We start from the raw sequence: 24,240 nt of genomic DNA, 5'->3' as shown, positions 1-24,240 counted from the left end.
AGAGTGTGAAAGTCACATCATTTCAGGGGAGCTACGAGTGTGCTACAGTTAAGCCCAGGTTGTGATGTGCTGGATCAGAGCCCCAGTGACTCTGCTGGAGTGTGGTGTCTTGGATCCGATCCTGGGGAACCGAAACGCTTGTGTTGAAATTGCAGTATAAAATGATTGGAAATGTAGTTGGTTACTTTTTATACCTAGCAAATAACAAACAAACAAAAAAAAAAAAGAAAACCACCACATCAAAAGCAGCAAGTTGAAAAGTTTTAATGAGTGCATGTGGTGAGTATTTCATTATCATAAAAGCTGTAGGGTTTATTAGCTGCTACAAGGCTGGAGGTTTTCATTCGCCAAAGGCGTTTCAGGGTTTCATGGGATATAGCTGGAAAACATTCCAAACAAATGAATATGCTATTTTAAAAGAATAATGAGATGTTGAGGGGTTTTATAAACTCCAAAATTTGCTAAACCAATATCTCTAATTAGATGAAGCAACTCTCTATAGAGGCTTTGCATCAACGGCTGTGCACATAGAAAATGTTTGAAGCATTTACATATCAAATACTGCTGGCAGCGTTTTGGCTGCAGTCCAGAGCTGCAGATAGTTTTAATCACATTTGTTCATTAATCCTTGGTGGAATTCTCTTATATGGTCTCTTTAGGATTTTCATTTAGGCATGTGCTGCTGCTTGTCAGCAGTGGGCTTATTTATTTATTTTATGAATGCCATCTGAAGCCTTGAATTATAGCAAGCAGGTTGTGGAGTGGCTCAGGAAGCAGACGATGCAGTGTATTCTTTTTCTCTCAGGAGATCTCCTTTGTACCCAAGCATTTATGTACTCTCACTAGGAAGAGGTTTATTCAGTGGTGTGACATTTGAAGAAGAGTTTCACTCTTTTGTGACTATGTTAGTTCTTTTCCATAGGAAACAGAGAGCAGTTGCATGGGAAGCAGTAATTGAAAGTGCAGCAAAGAGAATTGTGTTGCTAATAAAATGTCTTGAGAGTCATACAACACTGGCAGAGCTGCACTGAAAGTAGCTGCATCTCATGTGATGACTGAGCAGTGCCTGGAGAGCATCAAAATGCAGAAAGCTAATGCTTTGAAATCCACAGGTGCCACTGCCCAGATGGCAGCACTGTTGCTGGAGCACAGCTCTAATCTCTCAAGTATTCGAGTGAGCTGAGCTGCTAAGGCAATAGTTTTCTTCTATTATCTTGTTCCTCTGTTAAACCTGACTTGAAAGACAAAACAAACCATTTAAGACCAGGCTGTTGCAAAAGCAGAAGTGTTAACAGTCGCCTGGAGCCTTCCAGATGCATTTGGCCTCTGCAATTGTATCTGTCCTCCTCATTCTTAGGGTAGGCTTTACGAAGGACTGCTCTTACAGGAGCCAGCTTCTCTGAGCAACACCTGCCATACCCTTGCTTTGCATTTTTAGATGGCAGAGCTTTTTCTTTCAGCAGTCAGGGTCAGGCTCCTCTGAGCCTCTCCTTGCACTAAATTGCCTTTGAGGAGAGAGGAGAAGTTGGGCGCATCAGTGAGGGTCAGGCTGCACATTCAGGGTCTGAAAGCTGAACCCTGCAATGAGAGGGATTTCCTGTGTTGTTGTTTTGCATTTGTGTGGTTGGTCACCTTGCAGTGCATTTCCTTCAAAAAGAACTCTTCTAGGCCTTGGATTGTTATTTTTTCTTTAATTATTATTTTCTGCTGTTGTATCCTTCTGTTGGGTTTTCACTATGCATACACCTCCACACGTGGGCTAGCTGGCATGGCAAAAGGGGCAGTACAGATCAGGGTCCCTTACTGGAGCAGGAAGATCCTACCCAGCTTCAATGCCAAGGGCTGCCATGTCCCCGGCAGACTGGGAGTGAAGCTTTCAGAGTGCTCTGGACACTGTACAGGCAGAGTTGGGAATTTGCTATCATTCTTCTCCTTCTCCTGAGCTGTTGTTCTTCCTGCCCACCTGCCCTGCACCTCATGGAGAAGCAGAGCTGTTGGCAGTTAGCAGAAGCTGTGAAGCTGATCTGAACATGTGCACTCCTAGTGGAAGAGGGAGAGGGCAGCAAGGCAGGTTGTCCCCAGGCTAGGAATAGTTGGACGTCGTCTTCTGCTAAGGCTCTTGGCAGCGATGGCATGTCCCAATACTTTATAATGATGTGTTCACTAAGATTAAATTAATAATTTATTGAAATCACTGAGCTTGATCATAATTACTGGAATGTATTGAAAGGGTAGCAAAATTGAAGGCACTCAGCTCTTCCACTTCCAAGGCTTCTATGTGCACATCTGCATGTTTAACCAGGCAGTAATATTCTGCTTAACTCTGAGTAGATGAGTTTGCCCCATAATTCCAGTTTTCTTCTCTGGAATCTCTTTTCTTCTCTAGGGACTGTCTAGAAATAGCTTCTTGGCAAAGAGCTGTCAGGGTTGCTGTGCATCTAGGCTCTGTAGGGCTGTGTCTTCACACAGTCACGGTGGTCTTGGGAAAGGAAATTGTGGCAAACAGTCAGGAAGATACAGATGGAAATACCAAAGCTTTAGGCAGAGAACTCATAACAGTTTTGTCTTACCTCGTCTGACTCGTTATTTGCCTTCAGCATCCTTGTTTCAGAGCACATTTCTGCTGCAGCCCACGTTAGCCACCTCACCCTGCTCTCCCAAATGCTTTTCTCTGTGCTTATGTTTGTTCAGCTGCTTTTCTGATACTTGCCTACCTCTCCAGCACCCCACACCCTGGCAGGGCTACTGCTACACTTACTGACACCAGTGTTCACCACGGCAGGAGCTAACCCCCTCCCTGCACGCACTTTGTTGCACCTACAGGGTCTCGTGCAATGGCTAGCACCTTATCGAGGTGACCTCAGTAAGGTTCTGGTGAAGGTAGACTCCTCTATCCCAGCTGGCAGATTTGCCCTTGTTTAACACCAAATCTACATCAATGAAGTCTAAACCACTTTGTTTCCCTGTAAGTTTTCTTTGTTTGTCATCTCACAGTCACCCTCCCATGCACACGAGCTTTCTCCATGCTTTTTTGACTTAACTGTAAGATTTGTTTCCCATTTCTCTCTGTGTGCTGCACATCTGAAAACTGCACACTTTTATCTCAGCATCTTTCCTCTCTCATCGTCCTCCCTTGTTGCTCACAGCACAGGTAAGCAGGTGACTGAATCCTTCTCCCTGCTGCCTTACCCTCTCTGTGAGTTAATAACCAAAGGAAATACAAGTGGGAGCTGTATGGATGCATCCATCAGCTCCAGCCCCACACACCAACTGTGCAAAGACTTTTTCCTCCATCTGTCTTCCTACTGTGTTAGACAGTAGGGAAACTGATAGGAATGGAATATGTATATTAGTGTGTTTTAATCAGTAGCATCAAATCCCTAGCCCCATGACTTTTTTTATTTCCTTCTTAGGTAGGAAGTACTAAAAATGTTCCACCAGCTACTTTCTGTTATACCATGCTGATTAGTAAAAGATTTTGTGCCAGATTTATGTGTAGTGAATTATCCCTGAAATTTGTGGAGCTATAGCAGAATTTAATTTGGCAGTGTGGAGTTGATATTGCTCCCAGTGATGTCTTCAGCTGCAAATCTCAGCTTTCCATTGCCTTACTTAGAGGAAAAAAATAGGCCCATCTCTTTAGTATTTCTCAGGAGTGCCAGAGGCATTGTAAATAGCTGATGCCAGAGGCATTGTGGTGGTGCAGAGATGCTGCTGCCACCGTACGTGAAGTGTGGCACCGTTCTGTGCCAGAAGCATTTAGGAAATAAATCCCTGAAGGCAAAGTTTTCTGAAAGGTGAGGAGGACTTTAGCAAATGCATTAGCATCTATGGCATGTTTAATACCTTTGATTTCCTTTTTAATGTCATGCAGTGGAATAATTCAGAGGTGATGTGCAGCATTCTCATGATATTGGGGCCAGGAGAAGCGGTTTGAATGAAGGCTTAATAGAATCTCAGTGCTCTCCCATGCTGAGCACAGAATTGGTTGACTGCATAAATCTAAATGTCAACTAACTAGAAAGTTTTAGCAAATGGAAATGGGCTATTTTATTTCTGTGTTGGCCTTACATGAAAAGCAGCATACTTAAATGACAAAGAGTGATACTCTGTAGAAGTTGTTTTGAAAATAGATAAAAGTTGCCCCCAATGTTTTTCAGAAGTGGGAAAATGATGATTATTAAGGATTCTAAAAGCTCAACATCTTGTGGATGTTTATAAGTATTGGCTGAAAAGTGGGGAGCATTGAAATGTTTATATGGCAGCACTGAGTCCAAGTACATTTGGTAGGAACACTTCTGAACAGTGAAATACAGGTTGGTGAGCAATTGAGAAATGGGGATGTTTTTAGTGGTGTGAGTTGTTACTTCAGTTGGTTTGGGGTTTGTTTTTTCTCTTATCCTGTAAGGAAATTTAAGCTCAAGCACTTCCAAACTTGGTTATATCTCTAAACATCATCTTTGCGTGCCAGCATTTGCCTAGAAACTCACCCGAAGATGTCAGCCATTGAAACCATTTCATGTGGAAGCATTGCTAAGTAAATTCACTAAATGCCTATTCATCCCAGTAAGATGGGGGCTCACTGGAGCAGCAAATGTGAAAATCTGCACAGCTTACTCTACAGAAAGCAGTTTTCTGAAGTTGCCAAATTGAGATGCAGAGGCTGACCCTGGGAGGTATTACAGCTCACATGAGTGAGCATAGAAGGAGGGTCTTGGGCTCCTAGAGCCTGGTCGTTCAGGCTGGTTGATAGGCAAATACTTCGCTTGGTCCAGGTAAATTAATGAGATTATGGAAACAGTTTACTAGACTGATAACATTTCCAAGTTGTTGCATCTTGACCCCAGAAGTTTAATGTATTTTGTAGAAGACTCTGGTTAAACTTGGGTTTCTGTTTCAGAGATACAGTGCCACTGGCAGCTTTTTGAGCTTTAGTTTTTCTGCCATCGACTCCATTACAGGCCATTGCTTCAGTGGTGTTACATCTGTAACGTGGGTTTGAATTCATCTCAAAGCCTGATGAAGATCTTTTTAATATGATTTATTCAGTTTTCCTAAGTATGCTGACCTAGGTAAACAGAGAGCATTTTTCCTCCATTGTTAAAGAAACAGCAGACCACAAAAGCTGTCAAGCGTAACTACATTCTTGGACGTGTCAGCTGAAATTCTGAGGATGCTGGTGTCAGATTGCCAGTCATACTAATTGGAATTAACCTTCTAGATGCCTTTGTTCCCCTTAATTATATTGGCATTTTGACATCCAAATTCTTTTCCTTGGCCTCCTCTCTATTACAAAGGATGAAAACAAATAAAAGGCCAGTAGATACTTAACCAAGTTCCCTAGGAAAGATCTAGCAAGGCATGTAAAATGGGACTATCAATGCAGGCAGATCACAGCTGGATTTTCATGCTTCCTGTTACAAGGCTTAAAATGTGTGCCAAGAGTTGATAGGGAATCTATTAAGATGTAATAAAGCTGTGCTGCTTTCTAAGTGTGCTTTCCTGAGTAAAAAGAGGCAGTGGAGTTTAGCAGCAGGGTGGAAGCTTTTTTCAGCAGCTGCCTCCTTCAAAGAGTCTGTGGATGGTCCCCAAATGAGAAGTAGTATACGAATTACTCTGCACACAGTCATTTTCACAGTGTCATTTGTTCTCTCTCTTGCAGGACAAATGACCAGCTAGTAGCATTCCTGTCCAGATACCGTGATATGAACTTCTTGAAGTCCCATGGGAGGGACAATGCAAGGTAAGTTGGCTCTTTCCTCAGCTTATTTTAACTACAGTGCTGAGAGGCTTTTTGTAGTGATGGTTTTCCAGCATTATCCAAGTGAAGAAATCCCAAGTACTGGAAAGAGAAGAGAATGAGGAGGAAAGCCTCCCCTGAGGACAGTTAGTTACTGGCCCAGCATGGCTTGTCCCCAGAGCTGTTTTGCAAAGATGCTTTCGCAGGGAGGCACATATTGAAGTGGATGATTGGTGCTCACTCCCTCCTTGGGTCTTGGCACAGATCAGTGTTTCTGGAGCAAGCTGTAATTGTCCCACACAGAAGCATATCTCAGCCATAGTGGTGACCAACTATTGTCCACTAACTGTTGTCCACAGCAAAGCCTTGTGCAATCAGAATATCTCTGCAAGGTGTGAGAACCTGTACCATTTGGGAGCATGTGGTAGGGGGTAAGAACAATGGCAAGAGGGTTATCATGATCTGCTATAGTTTTAAGTCCTTGGATCAGTGTCGCTCTTCATCTGCCCTGCGTGGGTCTCAGGGAGAAGAGAATAGGCTGTGTTTCCCAGAACACATCACTAACACTTAAAGCTTTGTGGTTTGAGGGAGCATCAGTGACCTAACACCGTGTTTCCAAAGATTTAAACAACCTCTGCAGGTGAAAGATTTTTCCCACCAGACTGCAGCGGTCCTCTTCCCCTTTATTGCTAGTTTTGCTTTTCCTCTTTATTGCTAGTTTTATACCATAACAGCAGTTTTGCAACAGTTCCAGCAACTCCATATGCTCAGTCCCAGCAGCTTTGCACCTAAAAATACTGTTTTATTCTGCTTGGGTCACCAGGTCATCTCTTTATTGTGTAAAATGTCAAGCATACTGCAAGGCTGGGTTCAAATGATGGTCACAGAGAGTGTGACAGAGTCACACATGCAGCGCAGGGCATGGGTGGAAGAATGCATAGGACTCTCTAACTTGGCTGTTCTTGCTCTTGCAACTAGATTTACCAGTTCTGTGTAGTTTCTGTTTAAAGGAAGTGCTCACAAGCATTCATCTTGTGCATGCAGAAATTCTATAGCAGGTAGTACAAAATAATATTTAAATCCAAGTCAACAGTTTTCACAGGAGAGTGTCCAGCTTGGGAAATGCAGTGTCAGAGTGATTGGCAGGCTCAGCTCAAGCTGGCAACAGTGATCGACAGCAGAGTTAAAGTAGGAAAGGGAAGAGAGACAGCTAGGGAAAAGCAGTTTGTCTCTGATGCCTTTTTACTCCTCTGGTGCACCTGATTCTTCTCAAATTCCCTAAGCTGGCTACAGAAAAACAGCTAATGAGTTGTGACATGCCTACATCAAGCTGCTTCAGCAAACATACCAATCTCAGCTGGGTTAGAACAATTCAGATCAGTTGAACCTGCTAATCTGGTATTCATTTAATAAAAACCCAGCTCATGTGCCACTTGTCCTCCCCTCACAGGAGTACCAACCCAGTTATTAGTTCAGTGTTTCACAACTAAAGGCCTTTTAGCCTATTGTGACAAGTTGTGTTTTGGTCTTTTCTCCTGGATTTCTACCATAAATTCTCTGTGCATCAGGAAACATCACATGGGACACGAGGGCAGATTTGCTGTCCCCATCTCCTGTGGTTGTGTTGCCCCCAAGTCCCATAAGCACTTCCACTGCTTGACCTTTCACATCACCCCTTGGATCCTTTCACATCACCCCTTGGCAGCTCCCCAGAATTTCTGTTAGGGACAGAGTGGTCCCCTCATCCTGCAGAGGCCAGATAAGTGCGAGGCAGGAGGCAAGCCAGCAGCTGCAGAAGCTTTTGGTGGATATTGGTACTTGGCAAAAGGTAATTCCTTTGCTGTCAAAAGCTGATCAAAAGGCAGTTTGCCCACTGTTTGTATCATGGCTGAATTTTCAGCTCTGCTTCCACCTGTTGAGAGAGAAATTGTATCTGGTGTGAAAATCTCTAGCCTGATCACTCAGTTTTAGTGCTCCAGTAGCTCAATCTTTCTGAACCTGTAACCATAGTGTCCACTCTGCCCATCTGACACACACTTACCAACTGACTTTCATTTTATGCCCAGGATGTGGAAGCTGTGCCCATGCCAGTGAGGTTTGTCCCTGTAGCTACAATGATGAATCTTCTGGGCTGAAATACCTTGTATAGGCGCAGGCAGGTGTGACGAGACTGAGGACCCATACAGGCTGTCACCCTGTGTCCCCAGAGGAGCAGAAGGGGAGACATATAGTGGTGCTTCCACTATATTCTCCTAGCCTCCTGTGACCTTTGCTCAGGGAATTACCACAGCCAGACTCAGTGCCTTGCTCATTTAAGAGATGATTATTTTTGTCTATTAACTTTTCCAGTTGCTTTTTAGATTTTGCTGTTTGCTTTTCCTTGTCACAGCCCTGTGGAAAAGTAATATTTTGAGGGGTGAATGGTACAGCCAAGAGCTTAGTAAGGTCTAGAAGAGAAGCAACAGCCTCAAGGTTTGACAACAGTTATTTTAAACAAACTAAAGACAACTTTTGGAAAGAATTTGGGACACAGGCCAGCCTCCAAATTACTGGGCAATAGGAGAAAAGTCCCTTGGGACATCCTATCTCTAACAAATTGGAACAGCATTTTTGATTTAAAATGGCTAGTCAAAGCCATGACAAAGAGGAGGACACTGGACCAGACTGCCATCCCACATACAATAATAATTTTGCTGTTCTAAAGCATTTTAAACAGGTGAAGTGATAATACAGGAGCTCAGCATTTAACATTACTGGAGGCAATAGATAACCCTTGCTGCTACTTTATATTCTAGTTTGTGGATGAACAATGGCTCCTAAACAGTAAGCTTTTCATCTGTCTATTATTTTGTAAACAGGAAAATCTGAACTTTAAGTCATGATAGCCTTCAGATCATACAAGAGAGAAATGTTAGAGGTGCCATCTTAAAACTGCAATGCTTATGCAGCTCAGTTACGGTGCACTTTGTATTCAAGCTGTGTTCACTATCAGTGCATGTTTTAGTGCCAAATAAGGAGAGAATCCAGGCTTCCTTTCGTAGAGGGAAGTTTTCTTTCAGTTATGCCAGAGTCATTAAAAAGTGCATCACTATGGTTTGCCTTCAGTAGCTTAAGGAAAGGAAATGGACATGGAAATGGCACCTTGACTCATCTGGAGAAGCATTCTTTCCTTACAGAGCTGGATCTATGAAATGCAGTGGCTTGAGTCACTGCACAGTACTTGGTGGGCAAGACTTAAATCTCCCCCTCTTTTCAGTGTCTGAGATGAGCCTGTCCCAGTTCTGAGAGGCTGGAGGGACATTAACTCCTGAAGGGATGGAGCACATTCCCAAGACCTCCACCCCTTTCAGCCCAGTTCTGCTGACACTACTCTGTTCCATCACCTTTTCAGCCATGCCTTTTTTTGCACTGTTTGTTGGCATTCTGTTCATTGGGTTTATGGTGGTTTGGCCATCACTTAGCAGATGGATCACACAGTAAATGCTGTTGTGTGTTGTATTGATGAATTGCCCAGGAAGTACCCAAATACCGGGGGGGGGGGGAAATATTATCCCTGCTATTGGAATATTTTAACCACCTAGCTCCCAGCAGCACTTACCTTGCTCATGTGAAATATTGGTGGTTCATTTGGCTCAAGTTCCCTTCAGCCATACTTTTTTTTGGTTGTTTTTGCTTATGATTTTAAACACTTCAGTGTTCTGAAGCTCATGGACTAAGAAGACCTTTTTTTTTGCTTGTGGGTAGTTCAGCCCAACAGTTGCATGTAAACTGTAGTGACTGCAGTGGCAACATGCATCTTCAGTGCAAAGAGACTGCACTTAAAATTATTTTAGACATTACAGCTAACTTTCAAATGTTCCTTATTGCTTTGTGCTAAGCATTAGGGGAGACATAAAGCCTTTACTGCTCTGGCTTGACAATTTGTCTCATCGTAGGGCTTTTATTTCTGCTCACTTTTGGAAAACAATACTAAGCTGTCAGTGCAAAGAAAAACACAAACATATTTTGGATGATAGGAAGAGGCAGTAAAAACAGCCACAGGTTTTGATGTGGGGCCTACCTGAACTAGCCATAATTTGTGTGGTGGGTGGGAATTTGGAAGAAGGTGAAAACTGGGGTACTGGTAAGGAAATCAGAGATCTTATCACCATCTAAGAACTCTGAGCTGCACACTTCATTTTCAGTGGTGCACACAGTAACATCTGTGTCCTTTCAGCTGTCCTGAGACATTTTATAAAATAATTATGGTAGGGAACATCCCTTTAAGCTGGACAGCTATTGTTGGCCCTGTTTCACCCAGAGGTCAATAGCCTGATTTGAAAATCTGCCATATATAGAAGTGACTCACACTTGCCCTCAATCACTTGGAAAGTTTGATTCCCCGTTGCCTTTTCTTTCTTCAGTCGTCTAATGTGCAGATCCTGAGATGCTAAGCACAGTAGAAACACTCAGATTCTGTTGTGGTGGATAGCCAGGGTGTCCCTTTGCATTGCCTGTGGGTCTGCATTACTGTGGTCTGCTGGCCCTGGTGGTAGCAGCAGCATGTGCTGTAGCTGCTCCTGCAGCACCATCATAGCTCATTGTCTCCCCCATCCTGAGAAGAAACCCTTCCCATTTTTGCCCTTGTAAAAGCTGTTACAGTGTTTCTTAAAAGTTACCAGAAGTGAAGAGTGGTGGAAAGAAAGCCACAGGAAAGTCTTCTAAAAGTCCCTCTTGAGCCTCATAATTCACAAGGGACTGTATGGAGCTGTTGTCAAAACATGGCAATTCCTAGTAGAGTCATCACTGCAAAAAATAGACTCTGCAACTTTCCTACAACCAAAAATGGGGTTAGAGATTATTTTTTATATATAGATAGATAGATAGACAGATATATTTTGGGACACTTGAAGAGTTAGGTCCCTGACCTGCAACATGAAAATGCTGAGAAGCGCTAAAGCTTTTAAAGATTTCCTCTGAAAGAGAGATTTCCAGAAAGTGGAAAGTAAGATCCACATAACCAGTGGAAGTTAATGATGCTTAGGAAAAGGTGGGCTAGAAGAAACAGCCAGGAGGAATTTCTTCTAAATATAATGCAAAGGTGTGACATGACTGAAGCATTAAATAGATAAACTGAGAAAATTACATACAAAAGAAGCAGAAACAAATTATGTAGAGTATGAGGCACCTGTTGTAAAGCTTGGAAAATCCAATTTTATCCATAGAGAGCTGGAATGATCAGATAAAATGAGTGCATTCAGTGACTTTCAGCAGTGTCTCATGTGCAATAACCTGAATGTCCTGGACATTTGATGTCCATGAAGATTCCATTGACTGCAAAGGGCCATGTTTAAAGTAGTATTTCAAGGTAGACTTGTAACTTGAAAGAACTCTCAATGTACTGTGCCATTTTTACTACACTGTACATGATCTAAACCTTATCTTGTCCAATTTTTGTGGCAGCAGCCCAGCTGTCTTCCCTAGATACATGGATGCTCTCTGTGATTCTGCCATGTGGCTATTTGGTTGTACTCGGGTGACACCTGAACTGTCTTTGGTGTTGGGATAAAACAAACAAGGGCAAAACTGTCCCAACAACTTGTTCCAAATGGTGAGCATGACTTCTGTGGTTCCAGATTCTCTATGGGTTTGGAAGTTAAAGAACTTGGACACATGGTTTAATAGCCATGGTGCTCTTAGGTTGAAGGTTGGACTTGATGATCTTAAAGGTCCCTTCCAACCAAAACAATTTGATGATTCTGTGATTCACATGCACACTAAGCATGAAAGTGTTGAAACATACATTGGAAATAACTGTGGTAATGTAGACCATGGGAAAATCCTTCCAGTAGAGCTGCTTGCCTCATGGTGACTTGCTCCTAGACACCCACAGGAAATTGCGGGAACGAATGTCACTATCTGCATGTCTCCCTGCTGACTTAATTTTTTGTGGCCATGTCACCTGTGTTTTCTGCTCTGAGTTTAGTCCCTGTCCTCTGGAGGTCAGAACTCATGCTATCCTTGGTGAGGGACAGCTGGTGATCCCAAAGTGTGGGGCTGGCCACCCCTCCATCCACATGCCCACTCCATGAGGTCTGCTGCCCTCCTCTGTTGTGGGCCATATAGACACATGAATGACAAACACAAATCATCTTTGTTTCTTGTTAACTTTTGAGCATCTAGCGAAATGGGCAGAGCTACTTACAGCCTTTCAACTTGGCTTTTGCCTGTGAAATAAGCCACATCTTGCTGTAGCCAACCCAGTCAAGAGAGAAATTCTTTATGATGTTGCTGATGTGTTTGTGCATTGGCATTAAAGCTGGGAGGGGGTGGGGGTGGGGGGGGGGGGTGTTAGGGTGCTATTGTATTTGTAAGATTTTCTTCAGAATAAAAGAATGAAAGATAGATAAGAATCCTGTTCTTGACCTCATAATACTGACTTTCAGGATGCTGCAGTTTAAACATATTGGAAAGCAGGTTGCAGTCTTCCTTTTTCCCTCTCTTTTCACCCATAGTTTTTATCTATACTGAGAGGTTTTTCATAGCCTTTGGAAACAGCAGGAACTGGGCATTCAGCACTTTCTGCACTAGGAAGCCTTCCTCATCTTGACAGACGAAGTAGGTGCTATTTCTTCGTGACATTCTTCCCCTTCTCAAGCTTCAGCTCCATTTCAGGAGTTGGGGGTGAGCCCTGATGGCTTTTTGCACGACACAAAGAGGTCTTGGGAAGCGTACCACAAGATTATGTGGATCTTTCTCTGGTGTAGTATAAACACATGCTTAAGTATGCAAGTCTTAATCATTTCAGGTATTTTCAATGCTGCTCCACCCTTCATAAAATAAAGTTACTCATGGAAATGGGATAAGTCAGTGGGGTCTCCCAGTCTACTGGAAATTCATCATGTAGTCAACAGAGGACAGAATCTCTGGCCTGCAGCAGGCAGGGAGTGAAACTGTTCCATGCAGGTCTGGGTTTTATGAACTTGCTTATTACAAAGAATTATTCAGTGACTGGTTTATGGAGATATATTGTAGCCTAGAGATTGCTCACAAATTACTTGCTGCAACTGTTGCACTCAAGATTGTCAAATTACTGTTCAGTGCTTTCTACTTGGTCACCTAAATTGCAAGTTATTGTGTTATGCTTCCCGACTGATTGACTCCAGGAAGTGTTTTCCAAGGTGCCTGTGCAAACACTGCTGGCAAGAGCCTCTCATATTTCTCAGCCCTAAAAATATTTACTTGACTTTTCCCACCAAAATTGGCTGACTTCTTCGAATTTTTGTGTAGAGAGAGTTAAAAGAAAAATAGATAGAGTCAAAATAATGTGCAGAGTTTGTCCCCAGACAATGAGGAGAACATGGACATGGTGCAAGGGGAGCTTCAGAGATCCTTGCTTTGACACTGACTTTCAACTTGTGATTGTTTCACTGATGTATGCTTTTATTTATAGTCCTTTCTTCTGGTAAAGATGCTGAGGGCCTGGTAGGTGCACCTGGTTAACAGTGAGATGTTGATAGGAGGGTTGCTAGGCACAAAGACAGAAACAGGAAACATTTCAGAAGAAACCTTTTCACCTTAAAACCAGATTCTTTGTATGCAAAGTCCATTAAATGGCAAAGTTTCTGATAAGAAACACTGAGCAATCTGAAAGCTTTATTCACCCAGAGATTTTGGCAAACAGAAAGCAGCAAACTCTCTGTCTTATAGACTGCATAAGTGTGAGCATTCCAGAGCAGAGGTCTCTCAGAGCTGCTGTGGTATGCTGTGTCACTTGCAGAAAACTACCCAAAAGGGTGATACTTGACTGGGGTGGTTTTGCTGGTATTAAGTGACTGTGCAATAATATTTATTAGTAGTTTTTTATCAGAGGAAGAGCTGAGCTCTGTGTTTATATTCATGCTGTAGGAGTGTGTGCTAAACATCTTACAAACGCTTCCTGTGTTATACAATCCTAGAGTCTCCTCTGAAATGCATTTATAAATCTTTTAATGCACTACAAAATGAGAGAAGTTCCCTAAGCTGGATGGCAGTCAGGAGCTGTCTGCACAGTTAACTGTCTGTGCTCAGTGGGCAGACCACGTGCTGCAGGCACTAGAGGGTTTTTTTAACAGAGTATAAAAATAGCTGCCTGAAGTGTGGAGGGTGAATGGTTGGGAAGTACATTCACTTTCCTTCTTGTAACCTTGTGTAGGATTTTAGGACTGAGGTTTGTTGTGAAAACGCTCATGCACTGCGTGTGCCAAGATTCACTCGCCCAGGCTGTTAGCACAGAGAAGTCCTGGGACTGCGGACTTGTGCAAAAAGAGGAGCCTGGGAGCTGTGCTGTAAAATGAGGCTGGGAGCACAGATTTGCTGGGACCTTGAATGTGGCCATGCTCTCCTAGTGCCAGTTTCAGACAATAAAGCTGAAGTTGTGTAACTGAGCTTTCTGGTGCTGGGTAAACCCTGTCCTGTTATGTAGGCAAGGGAGGTTGTGAGGAGTTATGAAATGGTCAGGTGGTGGTTTCGATTTGGGGGTTTCCATTGCAGTCTAAGAAACTTCTACATGAAAATGAGAATAGAGAGTGATAGTGGAGATAGCAGTTGAAAGAAATTATTTCCTGGAAAAGGACTTTATGCTGCTGTTTAAGCATGGTCAATAAAATCCTGTTATTTTCTTCAAATAATTAACTCAAATGAGTATTTAGTTTTTGAGGGAAATAAATAAATGACCAAACTTTCAGGCACATTAATATTTGATTTGGAGATAACTGCATAAATATTGAATTTGAAGATTACATTCCAGAGCACTGCATTAAAATTGCAAGACTTTTCTATTATCCTTCATAATGGAACATGAAATTAGAAACTTGTTCATGGAAAGAGAAATTTCTCCACTCGCATCTACACATTTTCTGCGGGGTTGTGTTAACAGAGGAGCTGCTCTTCTCGTACTCTGAGAAGAAACCCAGCTATCAGTAGGACATAGACCCCCAAGTCATTTATGGGCCTTTTGAAAATTAATATGCACCATTTGATAATTGCTTCTCTGTTCTTTGATTGGTATAGAACAAAACTGTAACCAGGGATTTAGCCCATGGGGTTAACACTCGCAGTTCCAGATGCAGCAGTCCAGAAAGCTTTGAAGTGGTTTCTTAGCTTTCATTTCTGTTCTCTATCCTTTGGGTACATGTGTTTGCAGACCACTAAAATCCCTTTTTCCTGATCCTAAAACACTCCTGAAAACACTACTGTGTAGCTCTATCTTGCTCAGGAAGGAAACTCAGGTCTTATAGTCCTTCTCACTGGAGGGGCTACAGCTCCTGTTAGATTGCAGTTCTTGCATCCAGGGAGATGGGTGGCCTTGTGGGTGACGGTCCAGCAGCCTGAGTAGCTAGTGTTTGTTATTGCTCAGATGATGTATTCAGCACAGCAACTCACCATCACTAACAGCACTCAGCCCCCCTTGCAAAGGCATCTGCTAATTCATGGCTGCCCTGCTTCCCTTTCTGGGAAAGAGTTCTGAAAATGGAATGACAAACAGAACCTGGATCACACAGTCTCAAAACATCTGAGGGCGTCCAGTTCAAACTGTTTGTAAACATAGATTGATTTCCAGCTCTTTTTTCCCCTTCCCATATTGGTTTCAATTAATTTCCTTAACTTTACAGTTCTGCAGTTGCTCCTCTTATTCATGGTTCAGCAATAACAAAACATTGTTCCCCATAGACTAGAAAATGGAGCAGGCACGTTCATTCTGCAGCAGAGAGTAATGCAGTTGTATTTCTCCTGGATTAACTGTACCCTGATAGAAAAAATTGTGGCATAGTAAGCTAGAAGAAAATTGATCTTTTTACCTTTATGTGTGGTTTTCTGTTTTTCAAAAGCTGTGCATTTATGGAGAGGCAGAAGCTGTATTTACTTCCTGCTCATGTTATGGTTCTTGTGCAGTGGTTTGCTAAGAGTTAATAGGCACCGTGCAGTTTCATGCCTTGCATGTCACGCTCTGTACCTTGCACAGTTCTGCCTTGGGATAGCAGAAGGTGTAAATGATGTTTGAAAGCAATCTGTTGATCTTTGTCACTGTAACTGAATGTAAAACTGATTCATCATTTATTAAACCTCTGTGTTATTTATGAGTAGAAAAGAAATATAATCAAGGGACCTTTTGATCCTTTTTTTTGAGACAGGAGCTTCGTTGTTGCTAGTGATGATAACGAAGGAGAAATTGACCTTTCATGGCTGCTGTGTATTCCCCCAGATTTATCAGAAAGCAAGGCCTGGATCGGCTGTTCCTGGAATGTGACACCCACATGTGGCGCCTGGGTGACAGGAGGATCCCAGAAGGAATTGCAGTAGATGGAGGGTCGGACTGGTTTCTCCTGAACAGGAAGTTTGTGGAGTATGTCACGTTTTCTACTGATGACCTGGTAACAAAGATGAAGAGGTTTTACTCTTACACATTACTTCCTGCAGAGGTATGTGAATTCAAAGCATTCCCTCTCTGTGTCCAAAGCTGCAGTGGTTGTGCATTTCCCAAGGTCACTGAACTCGGAGGGGCCTTTGCCTGATGTTGTTGGGCATTGGATCATCCTGCAGTGGGCAATGAAAACTTTACTCCCATGACGAGTAGGCTTTTAGTGTTAGAACCACTCTTGCCGTTGTTTTGTTGCTTTGTTTGTTTGTGGGACTTCCTTGCCATGAGTGCCTTTGTTTTATACTTTTAAACCTATTAATCTATTACTGAACAACAAAAATCCAGCTGCCCTTTGCTTGCAAATTGTTCCTTCACAAAGCCTTTGAAGGCTATTAGAGATGGCGAATTGTCTTCATAAGTAGCTTTCCTCGCTATTATCCAGCCCTTTTCTTTAAAAATAAAACCCCTGCAAACAAAGGTTTATTGTTCCTTTCAAAACTCAGCTAGGAGGCATAGTCACAAATCATTTAGATCACTCAGGAAGGGCTCTGGCTACAAGTGATGCAGAAGGGGAGTGCACACCAAGACGGGCTTTCGTCTAGCGTGCGGCAGTGTGGCACCCCCAAAAGAGAGCACAGAGCCTGTCGGCTGCTCAGGCTGTGCTGCACCTGCCTCAGCAGGTACCTTGCTCCTCAGGCTCTGCTCCTAGGGTGTGTAGCATGCAGGCATTCCAAAGAAGACCCTAATGGCTGTCTTTAAAATGATAACTTTGTTCCTCACTAGCGGCCCCTGAACGGTCCAAGGGATTGATGAGACTGATCTTGCAAATCTAGGCTTATTAGCTTGCAGTGGAGCACAGCCACTGTCATCTTTTGATAGGGGTTTATTATTCTGCACACATGTTGAATAATCTTGCTTTAATCCCATTTCTGTTAAAAATCACCTTTTCTCTCAACTCTGATAACCTTTTCATCCATTATCTAGGAGAAATTTCTGCATCATTATAAAAGGACACAGGGCAATGGGTAATTGGGTAGGGTTTTTTTTTCCCCTCTCGCTTGAATGAGGATGGATGCCTTTATGGGTTTAACCAAACAGTTCAAGCATAAAATCCATATTCACTGGGCTGTCATTTAACATTAAAAAGGGTAGGGGGATTATTTGGGGGCCAGCCATGCTAATGTTATGCTGGTTATTTATAGGCCTTACTACTGCTGATTTTAAAGAGGAGTCACTGCTGCAAAAATCCTCTCTCACAGAGCTAAATTTGATCATATTCTACAGCTCCTTGGTACAAGGTTTTCATTGCAAGATATGTAGCTGGTTTCTTGAAATCACCCTGCCTTCACTGACCTTCTAACCTGCTATATCAGTCCCCATTACACATGATGTATGTGATAGCTGATATTATGATGTTATAATTAGGATAGCCCAATAAGAAATCCTTGCTGTCTTGAGTCAGCAAATAAAGACTCATGATTTCAGATGTAATTGCAGGAGGCAGAATGCCCTTCTGGTGCCTGGGGTGAACTGTGTGCTTCAGAAGGCGGCCATTCAACTAGCGATGCATTTGGGAGTGCTGGGGCTAGAGACACCCACAGAAGAGCTGTCTGAGACTATTCTTCATAGTAACCAGGGTGATGGTAAAGGTTTGAGAGTTGTCTTGGGAAACAATTTGAGATATGTCATTAACAAAGTGCTCAGGAAAATAGTCCTAAATGTGCTGGACCGGAGAGTAACTTACAGAAGGCAAATAATGAGGATTTCTCAGAATTGCTCTTACAGCTGAGATAAAAATCAAACAATTGCTGGCACTGGTGCCTTCCTGGGAGTCCTTTGGGCTCCCAATCCCCAAAGATGCTTATTGCAGAAGCACAATTATTCTCTGTCAGGTTATTGTAGCAAAGCCTCAACTGTATGCTATGGCAGTTTGACTGTGTGTGTTGGGTGCTGTGAGTTTTCCATCCTCTGTGGAGCGCATACATAGAAAGTACTTCTCTTATATGGCAGAAAAACAGAGCTTGTGAATTCTGTCATTTTGAAAGAAAGTCACCTGCATTAGCTTCAGGCCCATGGGCTGAAAGGAAAGAGAAAATGAAGTCTGAGGAGCAGAATGTACTGATCTGCTCTCTGTCTTGCAGTCCTTCTTTCACACTGTTCTGGAGAACAGCCCATACTGTGAGTCCATGGTGGACAACAACCTGCGCATCACAAACTGGAACCGTAAACTGGGTTGCAAGTGTCAGTACAAGCACATTGTTGACTGGTGTGGCTGCTCACCTAATGACTTCAAACCAGCAGACTTCCACCGATTCCAGGTAACTGAATCAGTCCCTTCTCTGATAGCCACAAAGAAACTCTTCCCCTCTGCAGTGTGGAGCCACTTGACTACAGCAGGGAACCAGGAAGGGAAGCTTCTACCCCCTTGGGCATGGTAGAGAAAGAGGTGTGAGGAGGAAGCTCTGTTCTTCATTTCAGTGGAATAAAAGGCCAAAACACAGAACCACCAATCTTTTATTCTGAAATGAAGAGCAGAGCTTCCTCCTCACATCTCTTTCCCCATCATGCCTGATGGGGTAAAAGCTTCCCTTCCCAGTCCCTGCTGCAGTCGGGTGGCTCCACACTGCTAGGTAAGGCCACATAGCAGCTCGTTGGACTTGTGGCACTGGTAGATTAGGAGGAAAGCTTGGCATGTCACTCACTGTTGTTTCTTGGTAACTTGTGCAAAGAGGATTTTTCCAAAGTCCCATCTCAGGTGCTGTTGTGATTTCACCAAGCTTCTGGCTTTCATTGTTAAGCAAAGGGTTTTGTCTTTGAAAAAAGCTTAAAAGTTGACTACAGTGTCTACTAGAGGGTTGCATAGCACAAGGCTAATCAGGTTTTGTGACTATGTTAATCAACATGATTATATTTAAGTTTATTTCTTGGTTTAGGGGACTGCCTTTAAAAGTTTAATCAGTTTGCTCAGGGCAGACATGGGAGCAAATCCTTGAGCTCAAGGGTACACTTGGTCTCAAGACTGTATCTGGTTTGTGTTATCTTCTATTAAGAATGAACAACCACTTGTTTCGAGGTCAACAGACTTGCAGTTCTGTCCCTGCAGCTCCTCAGGGTTCCCTACATAAAGCATGTTTGTTCAGGCTTTGTGTGGGATGGGGAATGTGTTACCCTACAGCACAAAAATGATGACTCCTCCAAAACAGAGATCTCTTCTTTGTTGTAATGTGCTGCCTACCAGGCACAGTTGAAGTCAGTGACACAGGCACTCCACAAAAAGAGCAAATGAGCCATTATCTAAGAGAGGCTCTGCTGCCCCAAACACCAATCCCAGGAAAGTTTCCAGCAGAATAAATAGCAAATCTTCAGAAAGCCCTGCCAGTCTGCAGAGGCTGACCTGCTCCAGGCTGGAGGAACAACCCCACAGTGACATTTCTCAGAAAACAATCAGGTAAACTGAGCTGTGAGGGAAAGATCAGAATTAGAATAGATATAAAGGCAACTTCTGATACTTGCCCGGTGAGAGAGCTCCTCAGGTGAACACATGGCACCAGAAGGCTTGCTCACGGTTCCCACGGAGGCACAAAGCAGGCTGCAGAAGAGAAGATCAGAGGCCCCAGCATGTGCCATCTCAGAGTAAAACTGAGCACCCTCAAAACAATCTTTCAACCATCTGGTGAACTCCTTGGTACCTCAGAACCTATATCCTCAAACATGAGCAAGGCAAACCAGAGGCATTTCAGAAGGCATTGGTAGTTGAGGAGCATATAAACTGGTGATACATCCAAGACTCTGTCAACTGCAGGGTGAAAAATCAGTACAGGACCACTGAGAAACCTCAGTGATGGATGGCACCTCTCCTGGAGTCTTCTTACCGTGTCGTAGCAGCAAATTTATACATGCACAATGCTGCTCTGCCTCTTCTTAGCCCCTATGCCACAGGACACTGCTCCCTGCCTGACCACTAGAACTATGTGCCAATGCTGTGCCAGCTGCAGGCTAACAGAGTGGTTTAGAGAATGTTCCCCACCCCTCTGGCACTTGGAGAGCCTTCAAGAGCAAGGCAGTGGCGGGTGGCCATTGGTACCAAGGGGTTGGCACTGTACATTTTCTTGGAGTGATCACGTAGCTTTGGTCTGAATCTCAGCGACAGCTGGTCGCAAACGTGAGCCACCTTTGCCTGTGGGGTGAACCAGTCCACATCCTCAACTCCAGCCCGGTGTTAAGGACAAAAACGTCGCAGTGGGAAATGGGAACTCACTCCGGTGTCTTTTCCTTTTTGTGTCACCACAGCAGACGGCCAGGCCGACCTTCTTTGCCCGCAAGTTTGAGGCTGTAGTGAACCAAGAGATAATTGGCCAGCTGGACTACTACCTGTACGGCAACTACCCGTCGGGCACGCCCGGCCTGCGCTCCTACTGGGAGAACGTGTTCGACGAGCCCGACGGCGTGCACAGCCTCAGCGACGTGGCGCTCACCATGTACCATGCCTTCACCCGCCTGGGCCTGCGCAGAGCCGAGACCTCCTTCCACGCTGCCGGCGACAACAGCTGCCGGTTAGTCTCAGCCTGTCGTGCTTCCCCTGTGTGCTTCAGGGGCACAGCCTGGGCTGCCGCGTGCTGGTGGAGGTTCATCGGCTTTGCAGAGTCACAGAATGGTCTGGGTTGGAAGCGACCTGCAAAGGTCATCCTGTCCAGCCCCTCTGCAGTCAGCAGGGGCATCCTTGGCTAGAACAGGCTGCCCAGAGCCCTGCCAGGCCTCACCTTGAGTATTTCCAAGGATGGGACCCCAACCACCTCCCTGGGCAACCTGTTCCAGTGTTCCACTACCATCATGGTGTTAGGAATCTGTTCCTAACATCCAATCTAAGTCTCCTCTTCTCTAGTTTGAAGCCCTTGCACCTCCTTCTGTCACTGCAGGCCTTTGGAAATATCCTTCTCATAGGCCCCCTTCAGGTACTGGAAGGTCACTATTAGGTCTCCCCAGAACCTTCTCTTTTCCGGGCTGAACACCCCCAGCTGCCTCAGCCTGTCCTTATAACAGAAGTGCTCCAACCCCCTGATCATTCTGTGGCCCTCCTCTGGAGCTGCAGGCTGGGCTGGCTGGGGCACACTGTAACAAACAGGACCAGGCAGCTGCAAGTGCACAGTGCTGATTTCCAGGAGTTATTTCTCCCCATAATAGAGCATTGGTTATTCAGGGCTGACATTATGTGACCTGTTGGCTGCACTTTTAAAAAGCTTCTCTCCAGCCTGATGAAGACTGACAGGATCCAGTTGGGCAGTGCTACCTCCACTACTGCATTTTCTTGATTAATTCCAGCAAGTCTATTATACCCTCAGTTCCTAAACCCTCCATGTGATTGCTGCAGAGGTCATGTTCACCTCTATTATGCTTACCAAAAGCAAAGCACAGGATTTCAGAGAGAAGCTGAACGTAGTCACGTTCATGGTCCTTGCTTGTTTCTTCCTGTAGTTGCATAGATGGAGTACAGAGAACTAGTTGCTTGAGCTCAGTTTGCCTACTTGGTACAGCTGTCTGTGCTAAAAGTGTGGCAACTGGTGGGATCCATTAGCATCAAATGTGTTTATAAAGAGAGAGAGAGTGCAAATAAAGCTCTCTCTCAAATATATTTCATAAAGGGAAAGCACCCTATATTCTAGATTCCTTTTCAGTCTAAAAGGGATGTGAAGAAAGAATTCCTAGAGTTAGACCTGCACAGAAAAGGCTCATTTTATGGTAGATGTTGTCTGCCTGCAAACATCTGAAGCTGTTTATGTTCAAAGCAGAAAATGTTCATCTTTTAAAGTCTTACTTCACGGTATCTTAATTTCTTCTTCAGAATGTGTTTTTTGGACCCTGCCTTTTTTTTATCCTAATAGAAAACACATACAGCCTAGGTCAGTAAATACTGAAGACACTCCTTGTGCTTTGAGGGATTTTTGTCTCTCTTGTGTTCTCAAGAAGGAACCAAATGTGCCTTGACCTTCCCACTTAGTCACGGAAGTGCTGAGCAATGTCCCATTTAGAAAGATGTGGCAATAAGTGATCCAGATTCCTATTACAGCTTTGTCAGTAAAGGTTACCGGTGCAAAGCAATAGAAGATCAATAACAATTAGATAGAAATAATCACTAGTAACATGCCTTCCTTATATGTAATAAAGGCAGGCCTAAAGAAGTCCTGGATCATTTATCCTGCAATGTAAAGCCAGCAGAGATGTAAGCCAAGTACGGCTGGCATTGAAATAATTTGACAATTTCTTTTGTGCTTATTCCTTTTGCCAGTGTTCTGATGATGATTTATATCAATAATCAATTTCATTTCTGGGGAGCTTTTCGCTGCACAGGAGCTCAAGGTGCTTTTCAAGCTTGCTCAGATTACAGATAGGGAAGCCATGCCATCCGCTGCTGATTGCAGCTGTCTCTGGGATGAAGCATGGCTCCTTTACGGCAGGCTAGAGCCTCACAGAACAGTGCAAGGAGGAATCACAAACAGTGACATGGAGTGGAGGCTTCATTTTCATACCTGCCTGAGCCCCCTCAAAATGCTGTGAATCAGCATGCAGTCTGTATCTCAGAGGGGTGGATAAGCCTCAGGTTTGCAATTCACATCTCTCTTGATACCATGTTGTCTTCCTAGGTGTATGCATGTATATGTTTCCTCTTCCCTCCCGTGGCTCTGCACATCTCTAGCACAGTAATGGCAGGGCTGAGTACCTCAGCAACGTTCCTTTTGCAGTTGGGGCTGACAGCAGCACGACATTAGCTGATGCTGCAGTCACCACCCCGACGCATTTCACACTGCTGCAGGCTCTGCAAGGAAAGCCTCTACCGTTCTGGATCGCATTTGGAGTCTGTCCCATGCTGCCACCCACAGCGGCCCAGGGGACTTTTCTAGGAGAAGCTGCCTTACACACTTTTCTAACAAGGACTAGCTCCAGCCTCAGCCTGCCATGCCTCCTGCAGGCTGCTCTGCTACCAAATTAGATTGCATATCAGCATCTTCAGGGGAAGCAACATTAATGCGTGATTGAGATTTAATTTATTTCTCTCCATCTCTAGGCATTTTTACTCACTGCTGCCAAGAGACAGTTTGCTCAGACTGTTTCAAGGATATTGTAAATATTTGCTGCTGCACAAATATAAAACAGGAGACCTTAGTACTAGGAACAGAAGTCAGATTGTTGCTGTGTAACTTTGCAGTGTTTTTCCTCAGTCAGCTAGCGCTGGCCCTGTTTGTACCCCATCTCATTATGTTTGTTTCTCAAGCTCTAGGGACTCCTTTCTGGGTGTTTTTTGATTCATGCAAGGGAAAGTCCTTCTTGCTTTACTCCTCTTAGTGCTTGTGTCTTGAGAAGTAACAACTTGCATCAGGAGTCAGACTTTGCTGATATTGGTTGGTTGTGCGTTGTTTCACATTTAACGTCAGTGCTGTCGAGCAGCAAAATACCTGGTTTCAGATCTACGAATAACATGGTTTTGTTTATGCAGCCATACAGCCACTAATATTATTACAGATGTTTCTGAGACTATAGCAAACAACTGACTGTAAATTTTAATTAGTCAAATCATAGAATGCATCAGGTTGGAAGGGATCCTTGAAGGTCATTTTGTCCAACCACCCCTGTAGCGAGCAGGTTCATCTTAACTAGATCAGGTTTCTTTAAATCCGAACTGGAACTGTAGGCTTCCAAATCTCCCAATGAGAGGATTTTCCTGTTTGTTTGACCTTTCTCTCATTTTGCTTTTACTTGTGAAGAAAAGGTCCATGGCCAAAGCAACCTCACCTCTTTAAGGAATGTGACCTTTGTTTCCTAAAATAAAAGAGAAGTAAACCAGGGACTGGATCCCGGTGTCCTTCGCTGCAGTGCCCTTGGAGAACGTGTTGGGGATCAGCTCTACCGTGGGGAATAGAACAGGGTGTCAACTGGCCTGTGCCCAGCCTTGCAGCACCCTCTGCTGTCCCCATCTGCTGCTGGCCCACAGCGAGCAAGGCAGGCACTGCTGTGGCCAGGCACCTCTAGGGACTAACCCGGCTGAAGGCAGGAAAAAGAAGGCCACTTGATTTGGAGCAGTGGGCACCTTTCTTGAACATCATTGACAGTAGCAAACCGTGCTGCAGCA

The 24,240-nt window shown here is 44.0% G+C and overlaps 1 protein-coding gene across 4 annotated transcripts in view; it reads left to right on the top strand.

Annotated features, from left to right (window-relative positions):
- The window catches only part of XYLT1 (xylosyltransferase 1), a 175,585-nt gene that overhangs the window by 135,037 nt on the left and 16,308 nt on the right, over positions 1–24,240 (top strand). For 2 of the 4 annotated variants that reach the window (XM_054180430.1, XM_054180427.1), the window contains 4 exons: positions 5,663–5,743; positions 15,963–16,179; positions 18,260–18,436; positions 20,412–20,671. In XM_054180430.1, the coding sequence (XP_054036405.1) occupies positions 5,663–5,743; positions 15,963–16,179; positions 18,260–18,436; positions 20,412–20,671 (735 nt within the window). Of the gene's footprint in view, positions 1–5,662; positions 5,744–15,962; positions 16,180–18,259; positions 18,437–20,408; positions 20,672–24,240 lie in introns of all 4 variants that reach the window. The other 2 variants (XM_054180428.1, XM_054180426.1) reach the window with 1 other exon arrangement.

This window comes from Dryobates pubescens, chromosome 4 (assembly GCF_014839835.1).
Source record: "Dryobates pubescens isolate bDryPub1 chromosome 4, bDryPub1.pri, whole genome shotgun sequence".
Taxonomy (NCBI): Eukaryota; Metazoa; Chordata; class Aves; order Piciformes; family Picidae; genus Dryobates; species Dryobates pubescens.
Note: the sequence above shows the minus strand (reverse complement) of the source record. Positions and strands in the feature narration are given on the sequence as shown.